General features: G+C 38.1%; 1 protein-coding gene across 1 annotated transcript; it reads left to right on the top strand.

The window, feature by feature from the left end:
- The first annotated feature begins 4,394 nt into the window (after window positions 1-4,394).
- On the top strand, window positions 4,395-9,833 carry LOC115680416 (wall-associated receptor kinase-like 3). The gene is given in 5 exon segments (XM_030604223.2): window positions 4,395-5,266; window positions 6,463-7,260; window positions 7,632-7,739; window positions 8,370-9,514; window positions 9,517-9,833. Coding segments are annotated over 5 exon segments (2,937 nt in total). The 5' UTR covers window positions 4,395-4,413; the 3' UTR covers window positions 9,550-9,833.
- The last annotated feature ends 8,279 nt before the right edge of the window (window positions 9,834-18,112 follow it).

Here is an 18,112-nt window from a genome sequence, read left to right on the forward strand (position 1 = left end):
GGCAATAACTAAGAATTCAAGCCAGTATTATACTAATAACAATATAAAGATCATTGTAATGATGGAAAATGACGCAAATAGTCCCTGAACTTTGTCCCATTGTGCAATGTCATTTTGAACTTTTAAGCCATTTAATGTTGTCCTTGATCTATTCCTAAATGTTTAATCTAGTCCTTAAACTTTTTATTTGTTCAATCCATGTCCCTCAACTTTCCACAAAAAGTCAAAAGTTTTCATAATTACACTATAGCCTAGATTGTATGATATCTTTTCATTTCAATCTATTTCCTAAATCAACAACAAAATATGGTTATCTTTGTTACTTTTTTACCTTTTGTTCTTTGTAAATATTACAGTAGTTCCATGTGAGTATATTTTAGCTAATGATCTCTATGATAGTAAAAGTGGAACCTCATTTAGGGTTGTATTGGGTTAATATTCATGCTATTTTAATTTCCTAATTTACAGATTTAACTAAATTTAATTAAGAAAACACAAAATACAAAACCTTGAAAATTATATCTATTTAAAAAATTAGGAACACGATTTAGAATAATAGAAGTACGCGAAGTATATAGATAATTCATATTGTCACTAAATTCTCATGAAAACACTTTATTTCTTAAATAATAAGAATATGAATTCGATATAACTCTAAATGAGGTAATTTTTTTACTGTCACGAGATTGTAAGTTAAAATATACGTAAATAGCACTATAGTAATATTTCTATACACCCAAAGGTAAAAAGGTAATAAAAAGATAGCATTTTTTGCTGATTTAGGAGATAAATTGAATTTTTCTTAAAATCTGGGCAATAGTGTAATTATGAAAAATTGTGAATAGTACCGATGGACTAATCTGATTTTGTTATAGAAAGTTGAGGAACTAGATTGAACATTTAGAAATAGTTTAAAAATCACATTGAATAAATTAAATATTCAAGGATGAGATTGCATATTGAACTAATAATTATGGATTATTTGTGTTATTTTTCCTTAATAATAAGACTTTAATTTTCTTTCCTACTAAACCATAACTATGCTATCGGTGTGGAAATCTTCTAAAAAGACAAATCAAACGAACCGGGTTACATCTTGGCTGGCACACGGAAGGCTCTTGATAAAAGGGCAGAGAGAGACGACTTCCAAATCAAATAAAACATATGTATAGTTGTGCTCTATAGATAAGTCAATGAGGACTTGACGTCCTCAAAACTTTGATATCTCTATAATATAGCAAGTCTTATTTTGTGGACTACAATTTAGCTACGTTTGCAGATCTGCATCCACTCAACCCATCTTGAAACATGGTGAAGCAGCTCTTTCGTTATTATCGCCCACAGGAACCTCTAGCTATAAATGCACAGACCAGTGAGTACTTCCAAATAAATCAATTTACAGACGAAAGCGACGTGCACAGCTTTGCAGGGGTCCTTGTTGAGCTCTTTAACAGGACAGAAGCCAATCTCTTCGTTGAGGGGGGATGAACGAAGAAACCTCGTGGCCTAGTCAACAAATCAGGGGAACTTGCTGTTTTGACAAGTCAACAAGATAGATTTTTTCTTTTCGGTTCATGTATCATGAGGGGATTATCGCGGCTTAGGATCCATGAATACTTTATTGTAAGGATTACATTAAGGTTGCACTTGTACTCTTGGGAACATGCATCCAACTTGTATCAACCTTTAGCCATTTGGACTCACTGGTTAGTTTTTAGTGTTGAAAATATTGAAATAATTTGTTATCTATAAATAATTAAGAGAAGAGATTGAATTGGATATAGAAAGAAGTGAATATTGACACGAAGAAAAAGTGATGATTGATCATCAAAAGTGGTGATGGATACCGATAAAGTACCTATTCCCTAAAGATGTGTTGTTTGACTATCTATAATCAAATCACACATTATTCATAACAATTTTCTCTTTTTCACAATATTCTTTTCTTCATAATTCTTTCTTCTTTTCTTTTCTCACACAAGTTTAACAACACATTCAAGTTAAAAATTCTAAGAGGAAAATTGAGTAATTTTTAAACTCGTTTCTCTATGATTTTGGTTTATATCCTAGATGTATATATGCTTAGACACGGTAGCAATAATAGTGAGGCCAAATAATATCTTAAGGATAGTAATTGCTATCGCTCATCAAAGTGTCAAAGAACTATAAAGTACTACTCACATATTTTTCTCAACAAAAAATAGCTGTGATTTGATTTCACTTTCAGAAACACGATGAAGTCAATTTTATTGAAGCAATCAAGCTCAAGCATATCTCAAATTATGAACAAGTGCATCATCAAAGAATACATCTGAGCCTGCACTTCCACTTAGACAACAATAATTAAGGGACTCAGCCCATTTCCCCTTTCTCCTGGGTTTGGTCCATGCACATGCAAAAGTGAAAATCATGTCGAACTTCTTGTTTCAAGTTCTTTTCCTATGTACGAAGTTAAACTAGCGGGAAAAAAAAATCATAGATAATAACGCTGATTAGATATGGACTCAAGATACCTCGTTTGATAATGTCCTTCCTTGAGCGAAAGACTACTCATGTTCACAGTGCACAAATTAATATAGCATGCTCAGACTAGTGAATTGATAAGACTACTAAAAGCGAAAACATCTTTCAGTTTTCTTCAATCCCAGTGCATGGGACGCACTCTCTTCCATCACGGAAGCAAAAAACGTGCCCCACCATCCACGCATCTTCCACTTTTTTCTAGGGGGCCAACAATATTCCCAAGTGCTTTTATCGATGGCTTACGCTAGGGGTAAGCGGTTCCCAGTTCGGTCCGATTCCATCCAAAAATCGAAAATCAGATCAAGAGGACCGGTTCCCATTTTCTAGCATCGAGGACCAGACCAGCTAGTTTTAGGACCGTGGACTGGACCGGACCGATGGTCCGGTCCGGTTCCAATGGAACCGATCGTGTACTTTTAAATTAAGCTTTTTATTTTAAATAAATAAATGTATTTATTTTTCTATTTTCAAATGGAACTAATCACGTTCCAATGGAACCAATTCCATTTTCCAATGGAACAAATCCTTAAAAAAATTGGTAAAGGCAAGAGGGAATAGATTAGACTTTCTTTTTTTCTTCAAAAAATTTAAAAAGTAAATATATATATTTATCGGTCCGGTCTGATCTGATCTGGTCTGGTTCCCACCCTAGAACCGAGAATCGGACAGCTCGGAAACCGATTTCACTTTTAAGAATTGGGAATCGGATCAATACTTTCGAGAATCGGACTAAACCGGCTGATCTGATCCGGTCTGATCCGGTCCCGATTCGAGCGATCCATCATGCTCATCCCTAGCTTGCGCAAATAAAGCATTGGACCTGTTACACGACGTACCGCACTCGAGAACAATTCTGATTTTCGCTTCAATAATGTGAGAGATCACGTCACTCGAATATCGCACTCCGATTAAAGAAATCAGAAAGAAACCACTTTTGCTTCAATTATTGATGGCTGTCCTGTCATAGGACAAATTTGTTGTGGTAAAGTGGTTTTCTTTTAAAAAAAGGAGAGACAAAAAAGTCGGAACATGAGAACGGCTCATCAAAAGTTAGTTCATTTGGGATGACGATTTGATTTTTGTGTTCATCTTGATAGAGAAAAAATTATTAAACTAATATTCTTACCAATAAACAAATTATTGAATAGATATAACTTTGCTTCCAAGTGTTAAAAATTATCAAGCCATCTTGATAATGTTTCGAATGTTTCTCATGAAAAAATAATGATTAAATTATCTACCAAAATCTGACCCCAAAAAAAATCTACCAAACAAATGGAAAAGTTACATTTGGCTGCTTAAATTAGTGCTCTCCACTTATCGAGCTTTGACATTTCTGTGCTCAAGGAAAGGTGGACAAGAAGTCCAAAATCTCGTATATGAAATACAATCAAGTTTTAAAATTTTCAATTAAATCAATTAAATCTCAAATCTTTTGCACAAGTGAATTAAATCTTTTTGATGAACAATATCTGAAATTATCTCGTATCACTCAAAAAGTGTTTATAAATTGCACTTTTCAACATAATTATAGGATTATGACAAAAAAATATAATTTTAGGATTTAATAGTATTTCTTAATAAAGGTAGAGGATTTAATTTAATCAATTAAAAATTTCAAAACTTGATTGCACTTTTTCCTAAAATTTTAGAATTTGATCTAATCAATTGAAATGTTTAAGATTTGGATTGCATTCATATAAGATTTTGGACATTTAGGACTTGTAATGCAATTTTTTTCCCTAAAGGAAACATCTCAAAGATACTGGGAAGTAACAGCTGGAATAAAATTATGCGTACACAGTATATGAAAATTTTGTCCCCTCTTCCTCTTAAATAACAATATGAAGGTACTCCGTCCATATCTGCTTTCTCCATAAATTTAGGTCCATGCACTTACGAAACTTGAAAATCATGTCGATCTCAGTGTTTCAAATTCTTTTGCTTCTGGTTTCCCTCACGTTACAAGCATCAGGAGCTGCACCTGGACTTGCAAAGCCTAACTGTGCTGAAAAGTGCGGGGACGTCACAATTCCCTTCCCCTTCGGAATAGGAGCCGGGTGTTTCTTGGACGACTGGTACCAGATCGTCTGCCAACAAAACAGCGCCGTTCCCATTCTAAAGAAGATTGGATTGCGAGTTCTCAACATTTCACTCCCCAATGGAGACGTGGATGGCATGATTAACATTAGACTTCCTGTAATTTCCTCAAGTCCAAGCTGCGGGGGCGATAGATTTGGTGTGCCAGTGAGATTTGAAGGAGGTCCATTTGTCTTCTCCCGGACAAAGAATGTCTTTACATTCGTCGGTTGCAACACCCTGGCAACGATGAGTAGTACAGAATCAGATGTTGTCGGTTGCAGGTCGAAATGTGATGGAACCAACACTAGCATTAGCTGGAATAGTGCTTGTTCCGGGAGGGATGGCTGCTGCCAGACTACGCTCCCCCTTAACCTTCAGGGCTTTAGTGTGGATTTCAAAGAAGAAGGTGAACGTCAGGGGTGCAAGTACGCTTTCTTGAGGTCTGACTTTACAGGTTCATATGATTTGAGACTGAATAAGACTGTTCCGGTGGTGCTGGAATGGGGGATTGCGAGCAATACTGAATATGGACGTAAGCTTATCGAGCAGTCAGAAACTGATTATCCTTCCGTGTGTAGCGAAGGTGAATTAATGCTATTTGTGCAGTGCTATTGCACACGGGAGTATGGTGGTAACCCATATCTTATTGAAGGATGCAAAGGTAACATACTTCCTACCATCACATTCCGTATTTAAGGGCACCATACAGCGAAGTGGTTTGTTCATTCCCAGATTTTTCGCCGAGAAGAACGCATTCACACTGTTTAATGACTGTATACATGCTTTTCGGCTTAATACCATTAAAAAACTCCAACTTTACTCCCATCTCATTCCTATTCTAAACTATTTTTCGTCTCATAAAAAAACCCTCAACTTTTGGTCAGTTTCAAATCTACCGTAAACTTCTTTCTATCTTGTAAAAAACCGCAAACTTTAGGTCATGTCCCATTTCTACCTTGAATATTTTGGTCTAATAAAAAAACAGAAACTTTTACTTGAGTCCCATACCTACATCGCTTAATCCTTCGTCCAAAATCGCCTTCAGCGGTGTGGCATTTTCACATCATTGCTCTAGTATTTTCCCAAATTTCATATCCGAGAAGACATCTTTTGGAGATAAATTTCCATGTCAGCCCAAACCACATCTTATTGGATATGAAATTTGGGTAAAAACTAGAGCAATTAGAGTTGGCTTTCTTCAATTGCTCTTACTTTTGAGAGAGTTTTCCTTCCATCTAGCTTAGGGATCTTTGATTTTGCTCTCGGTCTTCAATCTCTTGTGCTCGAGATTCTTCCATCTCTCACGATCAGAGAGTTTACGCTCGAGACACTTGGCTTGGGACTCTCAAATAGTTTGCGCATGGGAGTTTTCCATATCTCGGTTGTCAAGAAAAATTTTGGACAGAAGATTAACGGAGGCAAATTTGGGATTCAAGTAAAAACTTGTGATTTTTTATGAGACAAAAAAATATTAGGGTAGAATTGGAATTACACTTAAAGTTTGGGCCTTTTTTGAGACAAAAAAAATTTCAGGGTAGAATTGAGATTGGACCTAAAGATGGAGTTTTTTAGGGTATTAGGTCCATGCTTTTTTGCCTTCTTTTTGTTAGTTTTTCCTGCCCAAGATTACACAAAGTGAATGCCCTTTCAAGCAAGATTGAACGAATTATATTGATGATAATATACTGGAAATAAAGGGGAACAGGACAGTCCTTTCGTTACAAGCACAACATTTTAGCCATGGAATTAACTATTTATGAGGAAATGAGACCTACTAGTTTTGGTAATTTTACTAAATGAGATGGCTTTCGCGGTTAATATATTTTCTTCTGATTTCCCTCACGGTACGACCATCAGGAGCTGCACCTGGACCTCCAGGACGTGGCTGTAACGAAACATGCGGGAAGGTCACCATTCCCTTCCCCTTCGGAATGGGAGCCGGGTGTTTCTTGGATGACTGGTACAAGATCGACTGCCAGCAAAACACGACTCCCACACTAAATAAGATTGGAGTGCGAGTTCTCAACATTTCCCTCCCTGAGGTAGACTTGCCTGGCATGATTAACATTAGTCTTCCTGTAATTTACTCAAATGCAAGCTGTGGGGGTGACGGACGTGGTGCAGCGGTAAGCTTAAAAGGAAGTCAATTTGTCTTCTCCCGGTCAAGGAACTTCTTTACATTGGTTGGTTGCAACACCATGGCAACAGTGAATAGTACAGAATCAGCTGTTGTCGGTTGCCGGTCGAAATGTGCTGGAACCAACTTCAACATTAGCAAGTATAGTGCTTGTTCCGGGAGGGACGGATGCTGCCAGACTAAGCTCCCCTTGAACCTTCAGGGTTTTAGCGTGGATTTCAAAGAAGAAGGTGGACATCAGGGGTGCAACTACGCTTTCTTGAGGTCTGATTTTACAGGTGTATATGATTTGAGATCGAGTGATACGGTTCCAGTGGTGCTGGTATGGGGGATTGCGAACAATACCAACTATGCACTTGACCTTATCCGGCAAGATTACGACGCAATATACAACTCAAGCTATGATACTCCTTTCGCCTGTACCAGAGACAGCGTCGACAGCAGTGAAATGCTATTTACATGGTGCTACTGCGGACGGGGGTATGGTGGCAACCCTTATGTTATTGGAGGATGCCAAGGTAACATACTTCATGCTATCCCATTCCGTATTTAATGGCACCATACAGCGAAGTGGCTTGTTCATTTCCAGATTTTTCTCTGAAAAGAATTCATTCACGCTGTTTAATGATCACATACATGATTTTCTGCCTTTTTTTTTTTTGGCCCAAGATTGCACAAAGTGAATGCACTTTCAAACAAAATTGAACAAATTATATTGAGAAAAATTTACTGGATATAGAGGGGAACATGACAGTCCTTTCGTCACAAGCATTATATTTTAGCCATGGAATTAATAATTTACGAGAAAAGGCGACCTAGTAGTCTCGCTAATTTTACTCAAAGAGATGGGTTTTGTTGCTAATATATTTATTTTATCATTTGTTATCAGATATTAATGAATGTGAAGATCCAAATATGTGCTCCGGGACTTGCGTGAACAAACAGGGCTCATATGATTGCGTCAATGGTAGAAAGACAGCTAAATTCATTCTTATTGGTAAGTAGATCTTTTAACCTAGAATTTTAGACCGGTTAATGCTCTTGATTATTGTTAGAAAAAAGAACAGCATAAACGGAAATAAATTTTACCTTACCCTTCATTCTGGCAGGGTTGTCCATTTGCTTGGTGATGATTATAGATAAGTTTCGATCAATAGTATCTATCAAAACAACCTCGAAACTTTCTTCGCACCCTAATACTATTTGATAGCTAAGACCACACTTAGAACTTTTCTAATGTCGCCGCTTCAGATTTATCAAAAGATAACCAAGGGTCCTACTTATTCTTGTCATATTTGAATTGGAATTATTACAATAATAATCAAGATGAATACTGGTAGGCATTCTTTCACTTTCATCAATGGTTTTCAAAATTCCTTGTAATGGAGATCAGTTGTCCAGTCCAGATGTATGTATGAAAATATCACCTGATGGAACTTCAACAGGAGACAAATTAATTATTCAAGGTCGTTAAGATAAATCCACATGAAAGGAGCTTAGGTTAATCACTCTTATATGATTTCCTTTTAATCAAATTCACTACTATTCTTGATTATAAGACCATATAGATACTTGACAATAAGGGTACCTTTTTTGGACTTTTTCCCCTCAAATTTTTGTAATGCAGGGGTTGGAGCTGGCCTTGGGGCACTATTTTTGTGTCTTGTCTTATGGGGGTTGTACAAATACATCAAGAAGAGAAAAGAAATAAAGCTCAAAGAGAAGTACTTCAAACGCAATGGTGGTCTTTTGTTGGAAAGTGAGCTATCTTCAGCCGAAGGCAATGTCGAGAAAAACAAATTGTTCAACTCCAAGGATCTAGAGAAGGCCACTGACAATTTCAACAAGGATAGGATACTCGGGCAAGGTGGACAAGGTACTGTTTACAAGGGAATGTTAACAGATGGAAAAATAGTTGCGATTAAGAAATCGAAAGCAATAAATGAGGGCAAAGTCGAACAGTTCATAAATGAAGTCCTCATTCTCTCACAAATCAACCATAGGAATGTGGTTAAGTTATTGGGGTGCTGCTTGGAGACAGAAGTCCCGCTTTTAGTATATGAGTTTATACCAAACGGGACTCTATATCAATATCTACATGACCTAAAGGAAGAGTTTCGTGTATCATGGGACACGCGCTTACGAGTTGCAACTGAAATTGCAGGAGCCTTATTCTACTTGCATTCAGCAGCCTCTATTCCCATTTATCATCGAGACATCAAGTCCACCAATATCCTCTTGGATGAGAAATATCGGGCAAAAGTGGCAGATTTTGGTACTTCCAAGTCCGTTTCCCTCGATCAAACTCATGTAACCACATTGGTGCAGGGGACTTTCGGCTACCTAGATCCCGAGTATTTCCAATCAAGTCAATTCACAGACAAAAGTGATGTATACAGCTTTGGAGTTGTCCTTGTTGAACTCTTAACGGGCCAAAAGCCAATCTCGTCGCTAAGGGAACAAGAAGGAAGAAGCCTCGCAACCTATTTCATAATTTCGATGGAGCAAAATTGCTTGTTCGACATTGTGGATGCTCAAGTTTTGAAAGAAGGTAAGAAGGAAGATATTGCATCAGTTGCTAACCTTGCGAAAAGGTGCTTATACTTGAATGGGAGGAACCGGCCTACAATGAAAGAAGTGGCAATGGAGTTGGAGAGGATAAGGAAGCTCCAGAATCCTTCGGGTATTCAGCAAAATCAAGAGGACCATGAGGCAACTGAATCTTATGATGTTGCTTTTCCATCTAGCAAGTCAAACATGGTTATGGATGTCATTACATTGTCGGATGTGCAGCCACTCTTACCTAGTGGGACATGGTGAAGATCTGTTTTGCCTCTTACACTGATGACTCATATTGCTATGTTTGTCATGGAAATTGGTGTTCAGACCGAAAGAAAAAAGGGAGGAAAACTCGTTCATTTACTAATACGAGAACTTCGTTAGTTATTTATTGTTTATGAACTTATTCTCGATGTCTGGGATTATTAAACTGTAATGTCACCTATTCCAAATTTATTTATATTGTAATTAGCTAGGCATGATCGTACGGTGTATGTGCCAATGGGGAAATACTTTGCAAATTGCAATCATCTAGCTTGAGCATGATGCAACAATTTTACTTCATTTTGAGATCCATATATACTTGTTGTCAATTTTATCATTGCAGAAATTACTTCAGTCACGCGAATACTCATACGAACAAGCATCTTTGTTGCACCAGCCTTCACCATTCAGTCGGCTTGTTACACGCAGATGCTCAAAAGATGTATCTCGAGCAAGTCTTTAATTTTCATTTCTGCTATACAATAAATCAGTCCTAAATATGCAATTGTGTGGAAATCTTCTAAGATGACCAATCAAACTGACCATGTTAAATGTTGGCCAGCACAAAGAAGGCTCTTGGAAAAGTCAATGACGACTTTGACTTGTGCTCGTCTTTATTTTGGACACATGTCCCACTATCGAACTTTTCTTTTCTCTTTCCTTACTTTCCACAAACTCTAAAAGGAAAATTCAAAAACATTTTTTTGAATAACCTTAGAAGCTTCAACATTGCTATACTTAAGTAGGAAAAGGGTAAATAATAACATTTCCTAGCCACATTTTTACCAAAATGATTCAATTGAAAGTAATTAGATATACTAAGACATATGTCCTCCATATCGAACTTTTCTTTTCTCTTTTTGACTTTCTACAAACTCTAAGAAAACATTTTCAAAAAATCATTCGAAAGAAAATGACATTAGAAAGCTTCATCATTGCCATTCTTAAGTCAGAAAAAGATTATTAATTAAACTTTCTAGGCTTCTAGTCACATTTTCACCAAAATTATTCAATTGAAATTAATTACATATACTAATACAAAAGGACATGGCACAAAGTTCAAATTAAAACATTAGAATTACAGCTAAACTACATCTAACTAACAAAATTAAAAGCTTTTAACAAACTATAAACACACGATGCTTAGAACCTAAAACTCTAGCACTAAACGAGGTTTAATTAATTTCTTAAATAACATAAACAATGCTAAACTAAGATTAATCCAGAAATAAAATATCATATTAATGTTAAATCTGAAATTATAAGTGACCAAGCTAATCAATACGAGAAAAAAGAAGATTGGCAATGAATGTGAAATTTTTTGGCAATAAGCAAAGATGTGGAACAAATATTTAATCCAATGCGTAAGAGAAGAATTCACATGATTTTTGGTCTAGCAAAAATTAAAAGGATCCAATGTGTACAAGGAACAATTCAAGTCAGTAAGGAAATGAATAAATATCTCAGTTCTAATGTAATTAACGGGGTCCATGATAAAGGGTCTTGAAAAGTCACCCATCTTGGTAATGCTCCCGGTCTTTTTCACAAGAAAGATGATGACAAAATTATCTACCCAATATGGGAAAAGTCTCACTTACCTGCTTAAATTGGTGTGGTTTACTTTTCAAGCTCTGATATTTCTATCCTCGAGGAAGCATCCTTAGAGACATAATGTTAACAATATTCAAATGAAATATCATCACGTCTTTTGTGGCAATGAGTGTTTCGTTAGCATGGCATTAATGCATAGGGATCCTCGTGCAGAGGACTATTCTTTCAAATTATAAATATTCATTTATTTAGGGTGGAATTGTAAATGCCAGTTTGATAGTTAGAGAACTTCCAGTGATTCTGAAGTTTCTACATTCTTAGGATAGTCATGGCTTCCTTCCTCTTCTTGAGAGCATTAGAAGCTTCATTAAAGTGGAAGTGTGCTCTTAGCATAGATCTCATGTTTATATTAACCATATATGGAGAGAAAATTCAGGTTTTGTGATAAAAAAAAGAAACTCCATCGGTTGTGTATGTCGTACTTGATGGCCGCCTTAACACTCAACAGTTTGAACTCAAAAGAACTCAAGAAACCGAACTCACCAACTCAAAACGCTGAAATCTTACAAATCTCCCAAAATCCATTAAACATGTACTAGATATGCATAAATTTATTCTTTCGGTTCTTGTAACACCGTCGAATAACTACCCTTCATATTATATATCACCAAAAACGATGAGAATCCGTTTTGTCTCCAGTTTTGGTTAAACTTGGTTTGCAAAAAGCTTGAATTAAATTTATATGAAAACGGGTAAAACTGCATGTCGAATGTAATAACAAGCTCCACAATATTTCTGCAGCTAAATTATGGTTATCTCGATGTTGAAATCTGCATGGAACCAAGTAAAAACAAGTCTTCTTCTGCTTCTCTCGGTCAAAGAATTTGGCTCTAAAAAGCAATTTACTTTTCACTTTCCGCTAATGCCACGACTGGAATGGCCTCAATGCCTCAGGTGCGGGTCAAAGATCAACTGTGCTGTTCGAGAACTTTTCGATTTTTCTAACTCAGAAAGCTAAGTTCCCATTTCTCAGTACCTTTCAAGCGTTGTCGTGATGTGAGTGTCGCGACCTTCCCGGAGGTGAACCACTAGGAGATGGCTAACGGATTTACTGAATGGGAATGAAGGTTCCTCTCATGAGGCGATCGCTCGAGTTTAGTGCGGACTCTCCCAAGCCCATCCGATTGCAACTTGGTACTTCAGTTAATCATGACATTTATCTTACCTTTCGGAGCCACCACTAATCAGTTATGGGTCAATTATACACTCAAGTAAAATGTGAGAGTACATTTTACTTTTACGAACCAGAGATTCAAGGGATTCGGGGACTTGGTTATGCTAGATTAATCTAGGCAAAAGAACACTATAAGTGCCATAACTTGTGTACGGCGCTCACTTTGGTCCCATAAGTTTTTTTTGGATCACTTTAGTGCTAAAATTTTTGAAAAACGATCACTTAAGTGCTAAAATTTTTGAAAAACGATCACTTAAGTACCAACTCCGATGCCGTACACAATTTTTTGCCGGAAATCCGACGTGGCATTTTTTTTATTAATTTCTAAAGCTGACGTGGCTCGCTGGAGATTGGCACTTAAGTGATCATTTTAAAAAAATTTTAGCACTTAAGTGATCGTTTTTCAAAAATTTTAGCACTGAAGTGATCCAAAAAAAACTTATGGCACTTAAGTGATCGTTTTTCCTCTGACTTGGCACCAAAGTGATCCGAAAAAAAGTTATGACACCAAAGTGATCTCCGTACACAAGTTATGGCACTTATAGTGTCCTTTTGCCGATTAATCTAACGCCCTTTCGGTACATGTTCTCTTTATTTCAAATTTTTTTTTTGCAAATCAATGAATCATGTCCAGATAATATTAAGGATTTGACCTTAGTGTCTAAAGGTCCAAACGCCCTAATATATCTTGGTTAATGCAAATAAAATATATAACTAGATAAAATCATGTATTAAGTATCCACAAATTTAAACTAACATTATCCTCACCTTAGTTATAGTTATCCACGAGAAGTCGATCTAAAGTGAGGGGGATCGCAACAGCAATAACAGTGATGTAACAGCAAGCAGCGAATAGTGAGTGTCAGCAATGAAGAACAGCACAACAACAACAATCGAACGGCACCGAGTAGCGGCAACAGCGAACGACAACGAGTAGTAGCAGCAGAAGCAAACAACCACAAACAACCACGAACAGCAGCAATGCAGCAGACGTCAACAAGCAGCAACGATGATCAGCGACAGCAGCGAACGGTGAGCGGCGGCAGTTTAGATGCAGCAGCAGCGAACAGCATCAAACAGTGACGAACGGCAGCAACACAGCAAACTGTAGAAAGCAGCGATGATGAACGGCGGCAGCAGCAAGCGACAGTGAGCAAAGAACGGCAACGAGCAGCGGCAGCAGGGACGCAGCAGTAGCAAACAGCAATAAACAGCAGTGACGAACTGCTGCGATGAACAGCAGCAACATCAAGCAGCAGTACAATAGCAAGTAGCAACAATGCAGCAGCAGCGATGGGGATCCTTGGCGATCGCAGGGGCAGCACGTTTGGAGGTGTGAGTCACGACTCTTGGGGAATTGTCAGACTTGGGTGGAACTAACGGAGATCTGTCCAACTATCACCAAGGGAAAACAACAGAGGCTGTGCTTTGCACACACTGTCGGAAACTCGCCAGAGAATGGAGAGTGGCCGAAGTGGAGTGAAGCAAAGCTCAACGTGTGGAACAAACAAGGACTGTATGAGGGCAGCAATTCTGTAACGACCTGGGTCCCACTCGCAAGATATTGTCCGCTTTGGACACTAAGTCCTCACGGTTTTGTTCCTCCGAGGGCAGTCCATACTACCTCCAGAAAAGGCCTCTTGCAAGTTAAGGTTTTCCAAGCCTTTATAAGCAAGCCCAAGGCTCCCTCTCTAGGCGATGTGGGACAAGAGACATGCCCCCCTTGCCTATCTAGAAGCCTGCCAGAAGCCGCTCCTTGTCCAGGTCCTCGGACCCCGGCGACCACTCCCCGCCCTCGTCGGACCGGGTCGTTACATTCTCCCCTCCTTCGAGCACAGCGTCCTCACTGTGGCTCCACATGCGGTCGGGAGTCGGCTCTGATACCACTTGATGTCACACCCCGAAACCTACCAGGATAGGGGATGACACGGCTGTCCTTTTATCCGAAGAACGCAGCCTCAAACCACCCAAAACTCCCCATGATATCGCTCTCGCTTTATTGGCTACTAACCAAAGAACCTGAAAAGATTGGGGAAAGAAAGGAGTGAGCAACCACAGCTCAGTAAGCAGTGCGTATCTCTTCTAAGCAGATCGAGCAACCACTATGCATATATAGATAAAGCCATATCAAAAATTCTAGAAGTCAAACTCAAGATATAAAATACATATCGAGTCACATAAGAGTTATTTCATTTCATCAAAGCTTTATAAAATTTAGAAAATACTCATTTTAAATCATCATAAACATCAACGGTCAAGTCCATTGATCAATCTCTATTAAAAACCACGTCAATGGTCAATTCCATTGACTAATCTCAAATCACACATCAATGGTCTATTCCATTAATGAATCTCATCAAAAGCACATGCCGATGGTCCATTCCATTGGCCAATCTCAAATCACATCACACATCAATGGTCAATTCCATCGATCAATCTATTGCTCAATATTTAACCATGGTCACGACATAAAGCCTTGTGACAAGGCTACTAAGATTCCCCCTTGGCAAGGTCTCCACCTACAAAGCCGGTGGCTCGGCCCATAAGGATATCCTAAACTCGATATGCATACCCCTAAAACCCCTCAATGGATTTACAGCTATATTGAGCATCAAACAATCATCATCCAATATCAGAAATCCAATCCAGAATACGTTTCACAATCCAAACAAATAACTTTCTCACAACACAGCTCAACCTCCAGAAATACATTTTGACATTTCTTGAATCATTTCCAAAGTCATTTCACAAACTAGTTCGTAACGAAATATACATATGTATCCTTTCACAATACATTTCCAAAACGATTCTCAAATCATTTCACGATAATCGATATAAACCATTTCCATAAATGCTTTATCATGCCATTTTCAAATAATCAACAGGGTAGTAAATGCCCGATCCGAGCTTTTATGCAATAACAATGCTATTTAACTCATAACATATCTGATTCATATCGCTTTCGAAATATGAGTTTACAAACTCAAAGAAGAGATAGCACCACTCACCTGGAATCCCCAAAAATCAAACAATCACGCTCACTCGAACCGACGATCTCGTAATCCTAACAATTAAACGAGAATCGACGTCAAAATCAAGTAAAATACTACGACAATTACGAAACGGCTAAACGATGCTTAAACGCTAACAAGACAACTCAAAGGCGCCCACAAATTGCTTCTCCAAAGCAATTATCCAAACCGTTCGCAACGTGGAGTTTGAACGCGAAACTTGATCGCACCATAAATTCCTCCACCGAACTCCGTTTCAAGCGAGCTTATAGTCAATAGAAAGCCCACTCATAGCACTACAAGAACCCCAACTTGGCCGTCCCAAAATCGAGCCAAAAACCGACGAAAATCAGCCTAAAATCTGCTGGTCACGCACTGTTCACCTTGCGCGGCCAACTTAAAAAATTCATATTAGGCAAACCGCAAGTCCAAATCAAGATCCATAAAATCCCACGGCTTCACAACATCCTAAACTACCAATTCTATAAACATTCGCAACTTAATGACTCAAAAATCGGACTTCGCGGCTTGAATTTCCCAAAATTCCGAATTTAAACCCTAACTTTGAAAACTTCTCCGATCGGATGAACGAGGGACGCGAATGCTTACTGGGCGTTGCAATACGAAGTTGATCCGAGCTGGCGAGGCTCCGGTGACGTGAGCCTTTCCTCTTTCTTCTTCTTCGTTTTCTTTCCCTTTCTCTCTTTTTCTTTCTTCTCCTCTTCTCTTCCCTGCTATGCGCAAGTTCTCGGTTAAAAAGAAGTGCCGAGCGTCCACTGTACATACTTTTTGACTTTTTGACTTTTTTTTTAAAACCAAATATGAAAAATTCAATAGGAATAGTGATATTATTAGAGAGCAGAATAAGCTGCTGAGCGCAGCAGTATTGTGCAGGCACTTCACGGGCAAACTTAGTATGGTGAGGCAATGATGTGAAAAACTCCGCCCTTTCTGCATTCCTCTCCCCTGCTTTTATAATGGCTTTGAGCATCTCTTTCTATGGGCAACTTTCTGAGTTTCCTTTTCTCATCGCCATGATTCACGATCAAGTTTGCGCACAATTTCATGGCCAGCTTAATTTTTTCTTTTTATGTATGCTATTCAGCCTCAAACGCTTTGATTCCTTCCATTTTATCAATTTCCTGCCTTCTTATTTACCTGATTTCTTTGCACAATTCACGGCTCTTGATCCTTAAGAGCTCAAGATTGACAGGAAATTCGGCTCCTCAATCACCGAGAGTTGAATATCTGTCAAATCAAGAATGGCTGGCCAGAATTCCCACTTTCTTGCATAAGCAATCAAATTGATCCCCTCTTGTTTTCCTTTCATATTTAGCTGAATGATTCTCGGCAAAGCATTAAGCTGTTTGTCTTTTACTTCCTTTTTTTATTTTACTTTCTTTCTTATTTTAGCCCCCACTTGCTGCGCTCTCAAATGAGCAAATATCCCCACGATTTCCTTCTCTAGACTAGCTGAAATTTGCTGGTTGATTAGTTCGCTCCCGAAGATTAAGCTTTTGCCCAGAATCATGCCAATATTTGGCCAAATATACTCTGCACTCAACCGTGGATATGTGCTCTCTCCCGAGATTTACATGCCTTAGCAAGTATATCGCTGGACATTCCTAGAGTATATTTCTTTTGTTCTTTCTTGCTCCGTACATATTCCGGTTTCTGACGACTCCTCCTGGCCCTTCATGATTTCTTGCTATTTAAATTTGGCACGTACGCTCCTTCATTGAATTTGTTTCACATTCGCTCAATTAAAATGCATGTGGGTGTAATGCTTATGAGAAGTGAAATTTAAGAGTTGGGATTGACCCTTAATTTTTTTTATGCAGTGTATGACTAAACATGTCACCAAAATTTAGGTATCAACAGCTACCCCTCTTTGAAGGGGAGCTCATAGAGTTTTCCTTCAAAGATAAATGACACCTAAATTTAAATCATGCAAATGCAATGCAACAATCTTTTGAAGTGGGGAATGGGCTTCAAAGAATCTGATCCCATTTTCAAAATGCAATGTTATGCAATAAAGAATTTGAAGTAAATGATAATGATTTAGACTATGCAATAATCTTTTAGAATGGACTCTAAAGAATCTAGTCTTATTTTCGGCAAAAGAACACTATAAGTGCCATAAGTTGTGTACGGAGATCACTTTGGTGTCATAACTTTTTTTCGGATCACTTTGGTGCCAACTTTTTTGAAAAACGATCACTTTAGTACCAATGCTGACATGGCCGCCGGAAATCTGACGTGGCTCTTTTTTTATTAATTTCCGATGCTGACATGGCTCACCGGAAATCTAACGTGACTCTTTTTTTTGCCGGAATTTTGGCCGGAGTCACTAAAGTGATCTCTTTTCCTCCGATTTGGCACCAAAGTGATCTGAAAAAAAGTTATGGTACCAAAGTGATCTCCATGCACAACTTATGGCACTTAGAGTGTCCTTTTGCCTCCTATTTTCATATGCCATGTAAATGTTGATGCCAATATAAATAGGTAGAATACATACCTGTTGTCACTTACATGGAGATCCGGGAAAGCACACTTGGGTACAAAACAATTTTTGAGAGTCTTGACAATTATCTTGAATCCTCTTCAGACATTTGAAAAATGTGATGAGAATGATGCCAATGCAAAGATGAAATACGTACCTGCTGCTGCTTACCTAGAGGTTCGGGAAAGTGTATTCAGGTATGGAATGATTTGTTGGGAACCATGACAAATACCTGGATAGCCCTTAGG

The sequence above is a fragment of the Syzygium oleosum genome, unplaced genomic scaffold (genome assembly GCF_021117445.2).
Source record: "Syzygium oleosum isolate NSW1041296 unplaced genomic scaffold, Sole_v2.1 Sole_v2.36, whole genome shotgun sequence".
In the NCBI taxonomy this organism is placed as follows: Eukaryota; Viridiplantae; Streptophyta; class Magnoliopsida; order Myrtales; family Myrtaceae; genus Syzygium; species Syzygium oleosum.